Genomic DNA, 14,172 nt, shown 5'->3' on the forward strand with positions numbered 1-14,172 from the left:
ATGAGCTATGGAAGAATTTAAGGCTGTCAGCCCAGTTATCTAGATTTACCTTGAGGTGGCAAGGATGTTACTCTGAGTGATATGAACTAGAAGTTTGTTACACAGGTGGTGACACACTTGGAAATTAATCTGCACCTCCAGTGTGTCTATCATTTGTTGATAAATGTCTAGTTCCCTTTAATGGGAATTTGAAGAACCATTTGTTTTGTGAAAGAGCAGAAGGTCAAAAGGATTGGATCTTTCATGGTTCAAAAAGATAGGCACAGATTCCCACGGAGGAGTCTACAAGAGAGTGTGTACAGACAGTGGGCTTCCAGTCTATCCTGATAGCTGAGATTTCTAAGGCCACTGATCTTTTTAGCTATAAATCTCCGAGACTCTAAATCTGGAGTGATATGGTAAGAAAAATATGTGACAAAACAGGCATTGCATTCAATAATGGATCTAATGAGATACAAGAAAGGGCATTTAAGACTTTTTTGGATCTAGAGGTGAGCCACTTGTAAATTACATGAGTCATACAGAAACCTTTTTGAATTGCTGTAGAGACGTGATGGTCAAATTATAAGGAATTATGAACAATCCCTTACAGCAGTATCTATTTGGAGAGGTGCGCCACCTATATGATATGTGAAAAGGTTTTTTTACTAAAATACATGATACTACATTTTTTTACATTTAAGTTGAGGCCATTGTCATTGCCCCAACAGCTAACAAGCACTAATCAATGATGGAAAAATTGTGAGTCAGTGGGAGATCAAATTAAAACACCCAATTTGCAAAATCTGCAAATTTAGATGACCATAGACGTAGACATAGAAGTGCTGGCCTGCAGGTCTGAGAAATGGATGCCAAATAAGAGAGGTCCCAACACTGAGGCCTGCATTATACCACTGGTAACTTTTATTTTTTGCCATAAGCCTAACCTGCAATGCTAACTAGGTGGGTTATGTCAACAACCAGTTAGCTATCTATTGTACAACATGGGGATTTTTGTTTACATGTACAAGTCTGACAATAATTAAACACACATGCTTCTCCCATATGGAATGGAATCTGCAATGCCATCCTTTGACTCAGTTCATTGAAGTTCCTAAATAAAGTAACATGCTTCTTACATTTCAGATGATGTTACTTCTTTCCTTGGATAACTGAAAGCCTGTGAGTATCAGAGCGCCAAAGAAACTTCATTTTCTTCTAGCACATTTTTGTAAGGCCTCATCGTGGCTCAGCAGAAAAGCAAAGCAATAAAGAAATTAGAGAACAACATAAAGCACTTAGATACATTTTGCCTATAGGCTGGTGATTAGATAGATCAAGTTAGTGGGAGCAGCTTACTGCAAATGGTGATTCAGAAACAGGACTCCGGAATTGATCCTTCATGAATAATTAATGAGGAACTTTCATGATCTGGGCTAAGCTGCAGTTAATGCAGCTTCCCATCACTAAACATGCTGTTCACAAAAAACTGCATGACATCATACTGAGGACTGCAGATCACACTGCAGTTTGAGCAAATGGCCTGGAAAATAGAGTTCTATTAATTAATCAAAACTTATTGGAAGCTCGCTGTAACTGGATAACCAGTTGCAGTGGAATATGCCATCATAACTCGATAAAGGTAAAAGACTGTGGTTTTCTTGAATATGTGATTTGGAAGTGCAATTTTAGTTCATCCATCTATTTCTTAAGCTGCTTGTCCTTGTCAGGGTTGCAGCAGGTGGTAAGCTGAATAGGGAAAACAAGGCTTCCATATCCCATCACAGTGTCCAGCTCATCCTGTGGAACTACCAGGTAAGCAGAGAGATATAATCTCTGCAGTCTGCATGTGGTCTGCTCTGGGGTGTCCTTCCACTGGGACAGTTGATGTACCTAATATAACTCCTCTGGAAGGCATCTTTTGAGGAACCCTTTAGGTATTCAAGCCAACAACTCGTGCTAAACCAGAGGATGAAGTATTGCTTCTCATATGACTAACAAACCTTAGCAACTAACTCACACCTTTTGGTACATCTATTTTGTCGGTGAAGGTTGAACCTATACTGGAAAGATACATCTTTACATCAAGATGGGATCATTGTACTCCCCCTAGGATTATGTATTTGTCATAGTGGAGAGGTTTGTAAACTCTACTGATCCCCTAGAGCTGTGTTATCTAGAAGTTTGCACTCTTGGTACGGTCAGTCTTAGAAAATTATTCTGAGAGAAGTGGCTAAACTAGTGATCTAGAATTTGTGTTTCTCCCATGATGCTTTAGTTAAATAATCAAAGAACTTCACCTAGAACAGTGAGACTGAAACACGCCTCTGGATCCAGGCCTGGTGAACCAAATACTCAGCTGAGCCCAAACTAGCTGCAATGAGTCTATGAGAGAGCTGGTCATCTGGAAAACAAAGATTAACAGTCAAGTGCAGGACCACTTATGTCAGGCAGGAATGAGAGGTGCAGTTCAGTGTATTACGTAAATTCATTTTTGTAACAGTTTGATCAAATTCAGCATTAAGTATAAATAGCTTATGTTGGAATACAACGCTGCAACAGTGATTTATTATGAATTGTTGCCTGACATCCTTTGCTTTTTGTTAGCTACAATTGCCACTCGTCACTAAGTGCAATTTTTTCCTGAATTCCAAGCCATACTACAGTGAGATAGGCCTTCTGCCATTTGCTCTGCTGTGATATTGGGAAAAGAAGTGCTTATTTTCAACTGTTTTCTGCATTTCTGTTTTACTGTATATCTGTGTAATCTGTGCAACTGTTTTTGTCTCACCCACACACCCAGCTGCTGTGGTCATCTTAAATCTTGGTAGCTTTGAGTTGCCCGCCTCTAGTATAAAGTTAATGCTGGGCATTCCCCCATCACATTACATTAGCTCATTCTACTGTTTATAGTGAGAACTTAGTAAAGGCCCACCACTTTAGCATCTGACCCTAGAATTATCTTATTATCTTCTGTCTCTTCACTTTCTACTAAACAAACAAAAAAAAACTGTACCGCTTTCTACTTCATTTATGTTTGTCATATTTATTACTGTTTGTTGGTAGCTTCACTAAATTGATAGTATTCTACTGAATTGCTGCTTTATTTGTGCTGTCTGTTACTGCTGTGATTTGTGAGCTACTGTTTCAAAGCAATCTACTGACTAACTATATTTCATTGCTATCTACTGCAATTCATTACTGTTTAACTGCATTTTACTGAATTTCGTTGCTGTATTCTCTCTCCACTCTCCAAAATACTAGAGAGATGCATACACTCTCAGGTCTCAGACTACCTCCTTACTAACAACCTCCTTTCCAGTACTCAGCATGGCTTCTGACCAAACCATAGCACCACCACTGCCTTACTCTCCTTTACTAACACTATCCTTCAGCATAAAAACAGTGGCTATCTTTCCTCTGCTACTTTCCTAGACCTATCTAAAGCATTTGACATGGTCCCGCACAAACAACTTATCTCTGTCCTCAATAACCTATCCTTCTCCCAATCAGTCACCAACTGGTTTCAGAGTTACCTGTCTGACCGCCAACAATCCGTTGTATGGCAGAATGACATATCTCCCCAACTGCCTGTCTCCATAGGGGTTCCCCAAGGATCCATCCTTGGGGAACCCCTACTGCCACCAAACATGGCACACTCATACAATACGCAGATGACTCAACCATCATCTGCTCAGCCCAGTCCCTACCAAAACTGCAAAAAGTCACACAGGAAGCCTTTTCCTCTGTTGAAACTTGGTTATCCAATGCCCAATTAATACTCAACCCAAACAAAACTAAACTACTCATCTTCCAACCCACCAAACATATTCAAAACAACTCTCACTTTAACATCACAGCAAAAGACAACACCACTATATACCCAACTGAACACACCAAATTGCTAGGAGTGGAAATAGACAATAAACTAAAATTTGACATTCACATATCTATGACCATAAAAAAAGTCCACAAAAAACTAGGAGCATTATACAGAAATAAGCAATTTCTCACCAAAGCAGCAAAGATTTCAATAGCAAATTCCCACCTTATCTCCACCCTACTTTATGCCTCTCCAATATATACCAACCTAAGGCAATGCAATCTAAACAAGCTAGAGACCTGCTACAACAAAATCGCCAAATTCGCCACAGAGGCATCCTACCATAGTCACCACTGTCTCTCACTTGCTGTACTGGGCTGGCTTGAACTCCCTCACCTCCTTCAGTGGTATCAACTCTCACTCGCCCACAAAGTAGTAAACCATCCCCTAAATGTCCCATCTCTCCAGAATTTACTCCAACCCTATCGCACCACCAGACCACTAAGATCCAGCAACAAAAATCACTTGCAGATCACTAAAGCCAATAAGTCTGCTGGTGAAGCACTATTCTCTTGCACCATAGCCAAATTATGGAACCCACAATTACCTCTGTACCATCATGCACCCACTTCAAAACTTTACTAAAAGCGCACCTAAAAACATGCTGGCTATGCCCTTGCAACTCCCACTGTAATATCATCCACCCCATCCAACCACTACCTTTCTTTCCACTCCACTAACTACCTTGATGATAGCAAGCTCAGATGCTCATAAGCCTAGTACTTATTATACAGCAGGAACTTCTCATTGTAACATTTGTTAATGTCTGTTATGTACTTCACAGATAAAGATTCTAGTTGTCTACTGATGTAATATGTTCATCTGTAAATATGTTGTAAGTAATTGCTATGTTAAATTGTTAATCGCTATGTAATCCAATGTAACTACTGTCTGTTTATTTTAACTGTGGAGCTTTTCTCCCCGGGCCTCCAGTGAAAATGGACCTACGTCCAGTTGGACACTCCCGGTCAACAAATTTAAATAATAATAATAATAATAATAATAATAATTTAACTGTATTTTTTCATACTGCAAGTTCTGTTGTTTTGACTGTAAGTGATTAATCTGTGCTTCATTGTGAGTTTTTTTTTACAGTGTTCTTAACCTTAAAATTGAGTAGCATAGTCTAGATACGGGTCTGCAGCATCTAGAGCTTCAGCTGCATGGTTTTTAATCCTTTCTGAGGTATTCCAGCTACAAGTTTTCCCTTAGTAGCACTTGTGCTATCATCTAGTAGTACTACTCGTAGACCTTCCTCCCTTTACCCTCTTAGCTCTTTCAGTTTCTGACAAATATGGATGGACAATTTCCTACATTTTCTCCTGTCAGTCTGGTTGATATGGACATCCTGAGATAGTGTAGCAACTGCCTCATGTACACGGACAATCCTCTACTACTACCACCTAGGAACACAATTTCTGAGAGATGCAATTACATCAAGCACCTAGTGTCAATGCTCTCTCCCCCACAAACCAGTATATCTGGCACTGAGAAGGTTGGCAACATGAACACCACACCTCAAACATCACCCGCATGTACACAACACACTCCCATATATGCAGAGGTCCTCAACAAAAGCATACTCAAACAAAAGAGACCTCCGAGGCATAAATGCATGCAAACTTCACTGCGCACCACACCACACATAGTCCACACACCTGTGTCTCACAGCCACTAAGGCCTAAACATAAGCCCAACATATTATTCATAGGAGACTCCATTGTAAGACACACAGATGTGCCACTCACCAGGCTGGATAAGGAGAAAGTCATGGTTAGTTGGGATTCCAGCGTGTAGCCTGCAAGACAATTCCCTGCGAGCTACATCGCCGAACCCAAATGGCTGCAGCGGCACATTGCCGTAGTGCAATATGGCTGAAAAGCCTAGCCGCTGCAGCTGTAATCTATGTACGGGCAAAGGCAACCATACCAGATGTGTAACACATTCCTTATTTACATTCAAAGAATGCATTTATTGAAGTATTTATTTATTATGTTGTCAGACTGACAACAAAATAAATAAATAAGTAAATAAATGCATTCCTTGAATGTACATAAGGAATGTGTTACATATCCGGTATGGTTGCCTTTGCCCGTACATAGATTACAGCTGCAGCGGCTAGGCTTTTCAGCCATATTGCAGTATGGCAAACCACCGCTGCAGCCATTTGGGTTCGGCGATGTAGCTCGCAGGGAATTGTCTTGCGGGCTACATGCCGGAATCCGGTTAGTTGTTTGTTTATTTATTTATTTTTATTTATTTATTTACATTTGTTTACCAGGAAATTCCAACTGGACACAGGTCCTTTTTCAGTGGAGGTCCGGGGAGAAAAGCTCCACAGAACAATAAATGAGCATCAGAGTACATGAAGAACAATTGAATATACATGCAATAGCAAGTAATACATACTGCAGCAAACATTAGCTATATATACAATACGAAACATAGTAATGAACAGATATTCCAATATCTAGCTAGAGGCTAGGGAATAAAGGTAGGATGTATATACAGACAGTACTAAGCTCAAACGTATACTGTTCTAAACTCATAAACCTAAATCTTGTATGCAAATATTGCACTAAACTCAAACAGATATAAAGCAGAAGCTCCACACGAAGGTGGAACAAGCTAGAAGGGCTAATGGGATGGAAGGGGAAGATAGAGGAGTAAGAGAGGAGACTGAGTGAGTAGTATACGTGGTAGTGAGGGGGGGGAGATAGAGGAGTAAGAGAGGAGACTGAGTGAGTAGTATACGTGGTAGTGAGAGGAAGTTAAGTGTAAGTCAGTTGGATATGTATTTGGAGTTGAGATGAAGTCAGGTAGTTAAGCATATTATAACAGGTCTGAGAGATTGAGTTAGGAGGGAAGGGGAGGGTAAAGGGTAATCCAGAGTCTGCAGAGGAAGGAATGCAATGTTCAGATGGTGTGAGGCAGGTTGGCTAGGGGTTGGGTGTCATAATCCCCCATATCACGAATGCACTCAAGTCTCTCAACAGGTGCTTTTATGACTCTGTCATAGTCCATGTTGGAATGAATGACTTAAGACATATCTCCCTGGACTATATGAAGAGAGACACGATTGACCTCACTGAGTATGTGTCCCAGGCAGGTATGTTCCTAGCCTTAAGCAGCATTCTAACATTACCCAGAATGATGCCTCAATATCAACAGAAAATGATTGACTTTAACAATTGGCGTATCATTCCAAGGGGATCCAGTACCTGACAGCCTGGGTGACATGACTGATAAGCCTCAATACTTTGTCAGAGATGGCCTGCATCTGTTTCCCTTGGGCTTCAGGCTCCTGGCAAAGACTATTGCCTCCCCCATAGTGCCTTTTTTAGGCAGTGCTATGAGGTCAAAACTACCAACATGAACATTTCATCAAAACTTAAATTAAATATCATGCTGCTAAATGCTAGGTGTCTATACATGAAACCGCATTCATTCCAAGCATTCTTAACCCTGGAAGAAGCTGACATTTGTGCAGTCACAGAAACCTGGTTCAAAGCTGTGGAGAGCACCCCAGCCATACCAAGTTACTCATCCTATCATTCATTCAGACACCAAACCGTGGGCAGCAAAACAAAGGGAGGTGGAGTTGCAATATATATAAAAGACATACACACCTCTAGGCTGGTCAAACAGTATGATACACAGGAAATACTACAGGTGCAGTTAACAATTGACAAGACCCCTATTCAAATCATAGCTAGCTACAGGTCGCCAACTCTGAATCAAGATGCCCACTCCACCTATCTGGACCTCTTCGAATCTATCAAGATTCTACCCTTTACCCTGATCCTGGGTGACTTTAATTATTCAATCATAGATTGGAAGAAATACTCATTCCAAAACACAAATGCCCAGAGATTCCTTGATTTTGTCAATGCAAATTCCTTGGGCCAGTTGGTTGACACCCCCACAAGAGGTGAAAGTATCTTGGACTTGGTATTAACCAACATGAGTAAACACTGCAGCATCTCCACAGTGTCATCAATTCTGGCAAGATCAAACCACAAAGCAGTCACTTTCGAACTCACCATCTCCCCCCGACTCCCCTAGATAGGTTCAAACAAACAAACTTCTCCAAAGCTGATTACAACCTCTTGAGTGAAGGTATAAACAGTTTCACAGCCCCCTCCCCCTCCACAGGAACTGGCACATATGTCCAAACCTACACCAAAGTACTATATAGCTGCATGGAGTCAGGAGTACGAGACAGGACGAAATCTTCCTCCTCAAGGAAGAGTAAACCTGTCTGCTGGACATCTAGAATAAATAAACTCTATAATCAAAGGAAAAAATTGCTGTCCAGGACCAAGAACGAGCAGGTATCTAATTGGAAGCAATCTCTCCTTAGCCTGAACAAGCAAATAAGAGCACTTGTGAAATCCTCCAAAACAAACTTCGAGTCCAGACTGGCCACATCTACTAAAGACAATCATAAGGCTTCCTTCACATGTATCCGCAATCTCAAGGGAAGCACCCAGATCTGCTCAGAACGGGTGGTCAAGGACACCACATACACAAACCCTGTAGATACAGCCAACCTGCTGGCAGACAGGTTCAGTGAAAACTTCACTCCTCTGTCCCCACCATCAGTAAAACAGGACATCCCCAGTACCTGCACCCCTTGCCTCATCTCTAGGGAGCAAGTCATCACTGCCCTCTCAAAGGCAAAAAATACAGCCTCCTTGGGACCCGATAACATCCCAGGCTGCATCCTACATGAATTCAGGCAGGAACTTGCAGCACCATTAGGCACCCTATTCAACCAAAGCCTGAGTACCGACTTTGTCCCAGCCGAGTGTAGGACAGCTACTGTCATCCCTTTGCACAAAGGTGAAGCATCCACTAATCCAGGAAATTATAGACCCATCAGCCTAACTAGCCTGATCTGCAAGGCAATAGAGTGGATTATCATGGACCTTATTATAGGTTCATAGGTTCATAGGTAGGAACTAGGCTATCGGCCCAACGGCCTATGTAAGCCTAGCCAGCAAGGTACCATAGCTTACCTTATCAAGGACATTGGCAACCTCCAGACACTTGATTAGCTATATGTGCTAATACTGTGGTGGAAGGTTTTTGTGATTATATATATATATATATATATATATATATTTTTTTTTTTTGCTTGTGATGCAATCATTGTTTTTTAGATAATTCTAGACGTGTATTCATTGCCTTAAGAGCTGATGCTTAAAAAGTAAATGCTTTATTCTTCTTTCTATAGCTGGTCCTGATTATAAATGTGATGAACATACTGAGTTTGCCTGCAAGACCAATTATCGCTGCATATCTAAGTGGGCTGTCTGCAATGGAAACAATGACTGCCTGGACAACAGTGACGAGATGAACTGTGGTATGTTTAGACATTTTAGTGAATATAAAAAATACAAAATAAAAGATATTTTCATAATTTATGCTATGCTACTGCTTACAGTTATTGATTTAGAGTTCTGGGCCTGACAGTTGATTGGCCATTAGGGACAGAAGTGGAAAAATAATGAAAAAAAAACACTGTAAGATTAATGCATAACCAGTTAGGGTTCACTTGGCAAGATCAGGATTATCTGATAAATGCCCTCATTCTGGGAAAATGGGGGTTGAGCACTTGTACTGGTCATGGATTACCATATGCGTATAGTGGGCCAGCAAGCAGACAAGTGCCACTGCATGCGTCCAGGGTTTAGAACAAAATATGTGTAAGATGATGTTTCCAAAAGTGATTCCTAGATATTAACTATGTGGGAGATTATTTGATGGCTCATGATAGTTAAATCAGATTAATATGGCTTTGAAATAAAAATCTGAGGTAACACATTTCACAACTGACAAACAAGAATATGATATGCACAAAATGAGTTGCTAGCTGTGTAAATGGAGAGTGAAGCCAACACCATAAGATAACCGTTCCAACCATAGGCAGAAAGCAGTAACTAATTCAAATAATAGGTTCAAAAACAGCTTTATTCTCTTCCTAACAGCAAAATTCTAAAGGTTAGTGCTTTTGTGGTTGTATCACACGACTTCATCAGACCATAAAAAGCTGTTAAAAAACATTAATTATTGATATAGTGCAGTGATAGGATGAGTGATTTTATGAAATGCTATATTAATTAATGTTTTAACAGCTATTTATGGTCTGATGAAGTGGTGTGATACAACCACGAAAGTGCTAACCTTTAGAATTTTGCTGTTTGGAAAAGAATAAAGCTGCTTTTGAACCTATTATTTGAATTAGTTACTACTTTCTGCCTATGGTTGGAACGTTGGTCATTTTGAGGGGATTATTTAAGATTATACAATGACCCCCCATTAATATTCCAAAACCTGCACGCTGATTGGTCAGCGTGCATGTTGTAAATCAGACTTATACTAATGGGAAAAGGTCCGGTCGCTCGGACTTTTTCCATTAGTATAAGTCTTTTTTTTTTTTTTTTACAGCAATGAAGAACGCAAGATCTCCGTTGCTTTTTTTAAAGCTGTCTCGCTGTGTTAAACTCCTTTAACATAGTGTGATAGTTTGTAAAAAGCAACGGAGATCTTGCTTTCTCCGTTGCTTCCACCCACAGCTCTGATGTACTGCGTAAGCATACGCATGCGCAGTACATCAGAACTGCCGCAGAATACCAGAGAGCTGCGGAAGGGCAGCAAGGAGGCATTATACAATGCCATTATTTAAGAAAAGTAATTATTTTTTTTCTTAAATAATGTCATTGTATAATAACAATAACCCACTTCTGGGTGTGGGTAATGCTGGATTTACCCACGGTTGTCTTTGTTTGGCCACTCGGGCTTTGTCCTCGTGACCAAACCACACCAACCGTGGGTAAATCCAGCATTACCCACACCCAGGCGTGTTATTGCTATAATATGATATGGTTGCATGACATGCCACATGACACATTAAGCACAGTTTAGTACTGGTTCTAATTCATAAGAGGATAGTAGTTGATGAATCTCTGTGTAAATTTCAGTTAGGGTTAGAGTTTTGGACTTAATTAAGTTAACCAACCACATCAAAAGCAACAATTATTTTGGTGAAGATAATTTTGAGTTTAGGGAGATGTGGGGACAGCTCTGGTGTCCTAAGTAACTATTGTGTCACCATGACACTTAGCTTCCTTTAGTAATAGGGGTGTTGAGGCTGCTGGTGAATTTTATGGAGAAATGTAACTTAACTGGGTGATGTAAGACGTTCCACAGGAGATCCTTATTATAATTGTAACTGCAAATCCAAGAATTACAAAAAAAAATATATATATATATAAAATACAAGAAAGCAAATGTCAGCAATTACTGATATCTTTTAAAGGGCTTTGGCTCCCTCCCCCCACCTTTGCTACTTCTTCATAGGTTCATAGGAGGTTACAAGGCTCATGGCCCTAGAGCCTTTACATGCCTAGCCATGTTAATCCCAAGTTTCCCCATTTGTTCTTTTTTGGGTAGTGCCTAGAACAAATTTATGAACATAGTGGATCTGTGATCAACACTGGCTACCCCTGTCCCTGAGGGTTCATGGGTACCAACCCAGGGGTGAATTTCTGGTATCCCATCCAATTACCTAGGTGGCATTTGAATAGGGTCAGTGAGGAGCTCTGTTTTACGTGAGTAGGAAGTCTGTTCCAGTGAAGCAGCAGTCTCTGGGAGACATATCTGTCTCCACAGCATGTTCTGTAAATGTCACAAGCTAGGTTGAGATCCCAAGAGTGAGTGACTCTTGTGTCATTTAACTTGCGGATGTGCAGCATTTCCATTAGGGCAAGGTTGGAGATTGCCCTATAGGCCAGGCACAAGACACCTCTCAACAGTTTATAAGATACAGAGTAAAGTGAGAGGGCTTTCTACTTGTCCATGTAGGTCACGGTTTGGAGTCCCTGTATTTTCTTAGTGAGAAACCTCTGAGGTCTCTCTTGCTGCTGCAGGTATCTGGTGAGGTTTATGGAAAAGGCTGCCTTATACAATATTAGTGGTCTGATGAGGGTCGAGTACAGTAGAGTTATAACATCCCTTGACCTGGATGCTTTGCCCTTGCTTATGAGGTGCACTCCGCAGAAGGCTTTCCTTACCACTGTGGCAACTTGATGGTCAAAGTTCAGACTGCTATCAACCTGTGTTCCCAAGTCTTGCACCACTGGGTTGCAGCTTGGGGGGGGGGGGGTTGCTGTCAATATTGTAATTTGTAGGAAATTCCATTCTGCCAAAGGGAATAATAATGCATTTTTTTGCATATAGTTTTAGACCATGGCTTTGGCACCAATCATTTGTTTGTGTTAGCCCTTCTTGTAATATGTTAACATGACTGGGGGAACTCAATGCTTCAGTGAACTTGGTGAGACAAAGGCTGTCTACTTTGGCATGGACTTCTGAGAAATAGATGCCAAACAGTAAGGTGCCCAGCACAGATGCCTTGTGTACTTAACTGGTGCCCGGTCTACTGCTAGAGGTGGCGTCACCAATTTTGACAGAGTGTGTCCTTTCGGTGAGCCAATTGGCTACCCATCTAGTAATGTAAGGGTTAATTCCTATCTGGAAGAGTTTCTCAATGATGTCATCATGAGGGATTAAAAATCATGAGCTACCCTTAACAAAGCTAAACTGGGTTGGGTCCAGTGTTTGGAGGTCACCTATGTCCTTGTTGATAAGGTCCATAATAATTCTCTCCATTGCCTATGCAGATGAGGCTGGTTAGATTTATGGGGCTGTAGTTCCCAGGGTCAATTGATGGCCCACCTTTGTGCAGGGAGATTACTGTTGCTGTTCTCCATTCTGCAGGAACATAGCCAGTTCTCAAGCTATGATTAAAGAGAATGCCAAGTGGGTCCTCTACGTCTTGTTTTAGATTGTTTAGTAAACAACCTGGGATATTATTTGGTCCCACACAGGCTGTACGTTTGGCCTTGGCGAGTGCAGAGATGACCTATTTTCTAGAGATACTAGGCAGAGGGCTGGTGTCAGGTATGCTTTGTGAAATGGTAGGTAGGGAAAGTTGGGTGAAGTTTGCACTGAATCTGTCAGCTAACAGGCTGGCGATATCTTCCAGTGTAGTATGAGTGACCTTATCTACAACCAGTTTGGCACATAGCTGGGCATTACCTTTTAGACTTTGGACATAGTTAAAGAATATCCTATGATTATCCTTGGTTAGGGGTGTGATTTTAGTTTCGTAATTTGCTTTAAAAGACTACAAGATTTCTGATTTTCTTGTTTAGGCTTAGGAGGGAACAGTTTCTTCCTCTTGTTATATAATCTTTATACACTTGAGGTCCACCACTGTGGCTTGTTTTTATGGGAAGACCTGGTTTTGATCCTGTCAGGTACAGCAGAGTTTATGGAGATGCATAAGTGTATGTACAGGGAATTTGCATACACTTCTGCATAGTGATCATTGATGTCTGTGATTGCGGGCGGTATGAAACTTTTTGTACCATCACCAAATTGGCTGTGGTTAGCTTTGGTAAAGATTTTTATAATTTTTGTTCCTGTGAGGGTGCCATTTCTAGTTCCAGTAGTTTCTTCAAATAAGACTGATTTTTGATCTGACCTAATGAGGGAGTGCATCACACATGGGGGAAGTACAGTGACCCCCCCCCCCCGTTGGTGAATACTATGTCCAGAACATTAGAGCCCCTAGTGAGGCTACAGGCTATCTGTTCCAGATCATTTGTGTTAAGAAAGTCTAGGAACCTCTGGGCGAGCGTGTTTTTGCTCATGTAATGTCCCACAGTCTATGGAAGGATAGTTGAAATCTCCCATGACTAAGGTGTTGGGCTGTATGGTGATGGATTCCAGTAAATAGAGGTAGGCAGTGTGCTTATCCTGGTTCAGGGTGGGTGGTGTATATTGAGCAATGATTTGGTGTGGTACTTTCCCAGTAGTTAATTGCACATGGAGTAGTTCAAGAGAGTCAAGCTGTTTGACCAGTTTCGAAGTGTATTTGGTTTTAATGAAGACAGATACACCTCCAACTTTATTTACTCCATGATCGCCATACCTTGGAGAAAAGAGATGCTTCAAAATATGGTTTCTAAGACTGGATTTTTTTTCACACACAACCTCACTATTCTAAAACTTGTACTACTGTATCTTGGAAATTTAAATTGTTACTCATTCCATAATCTCAGGCTGAATTAGGACAACACTTTAGAGAAAACTGAGAAATATAAAACATTTGTCTGGATGTACAGAATGTTTATTTATTTATTTTATTTTTCATTTGTATACTGGGAAAATCCAACTGCACTCAAGTCCTTTTTCAGCAGAGGCCCGGGGAGGAAAGTTCAACAATAACATAGTTTAGT

General features: G+C 40.8%; 1 protein-coding gene across 1 annotated transcript in view; it reads left to right on the forward strand.

Moving 5' to 3' along the window:
* Positions 1 to 14,172, forward strand: part of LOC122788060 (low-density lipoprotein receptor-related protein 2-like) — a 1,238,079-nt gene that overhangs the window by 859,169 nt on the left and 364,738 nt on the right. Inside the window, exon 58 of the mRNA XM_044054982.1 lies at positions 9,102 to 9,230. Within this exon, the coding sequence (XP_043910917.1) occupies positions 9,102 to 9,230 (129 nt within the window). The remainder of the gene's footprint in view (positions 1 to 9,101; positions 9,231 to 14,172) is intronic.

This window comes from Protopterus annectens, chromosome 13.part0, assembly GCF_019279795.1.
Source record: "Protopterus annectens isolate FY-2018-M chromosome 13.part0, PAN1.0, whole genome shotgun sequence".
Classification (NCBI taxonomy): Eukaryota; Metazoa; Chordata; order Ceratodontiformes; family Protopteridae; genus Protopterus; species Protopterus annectens.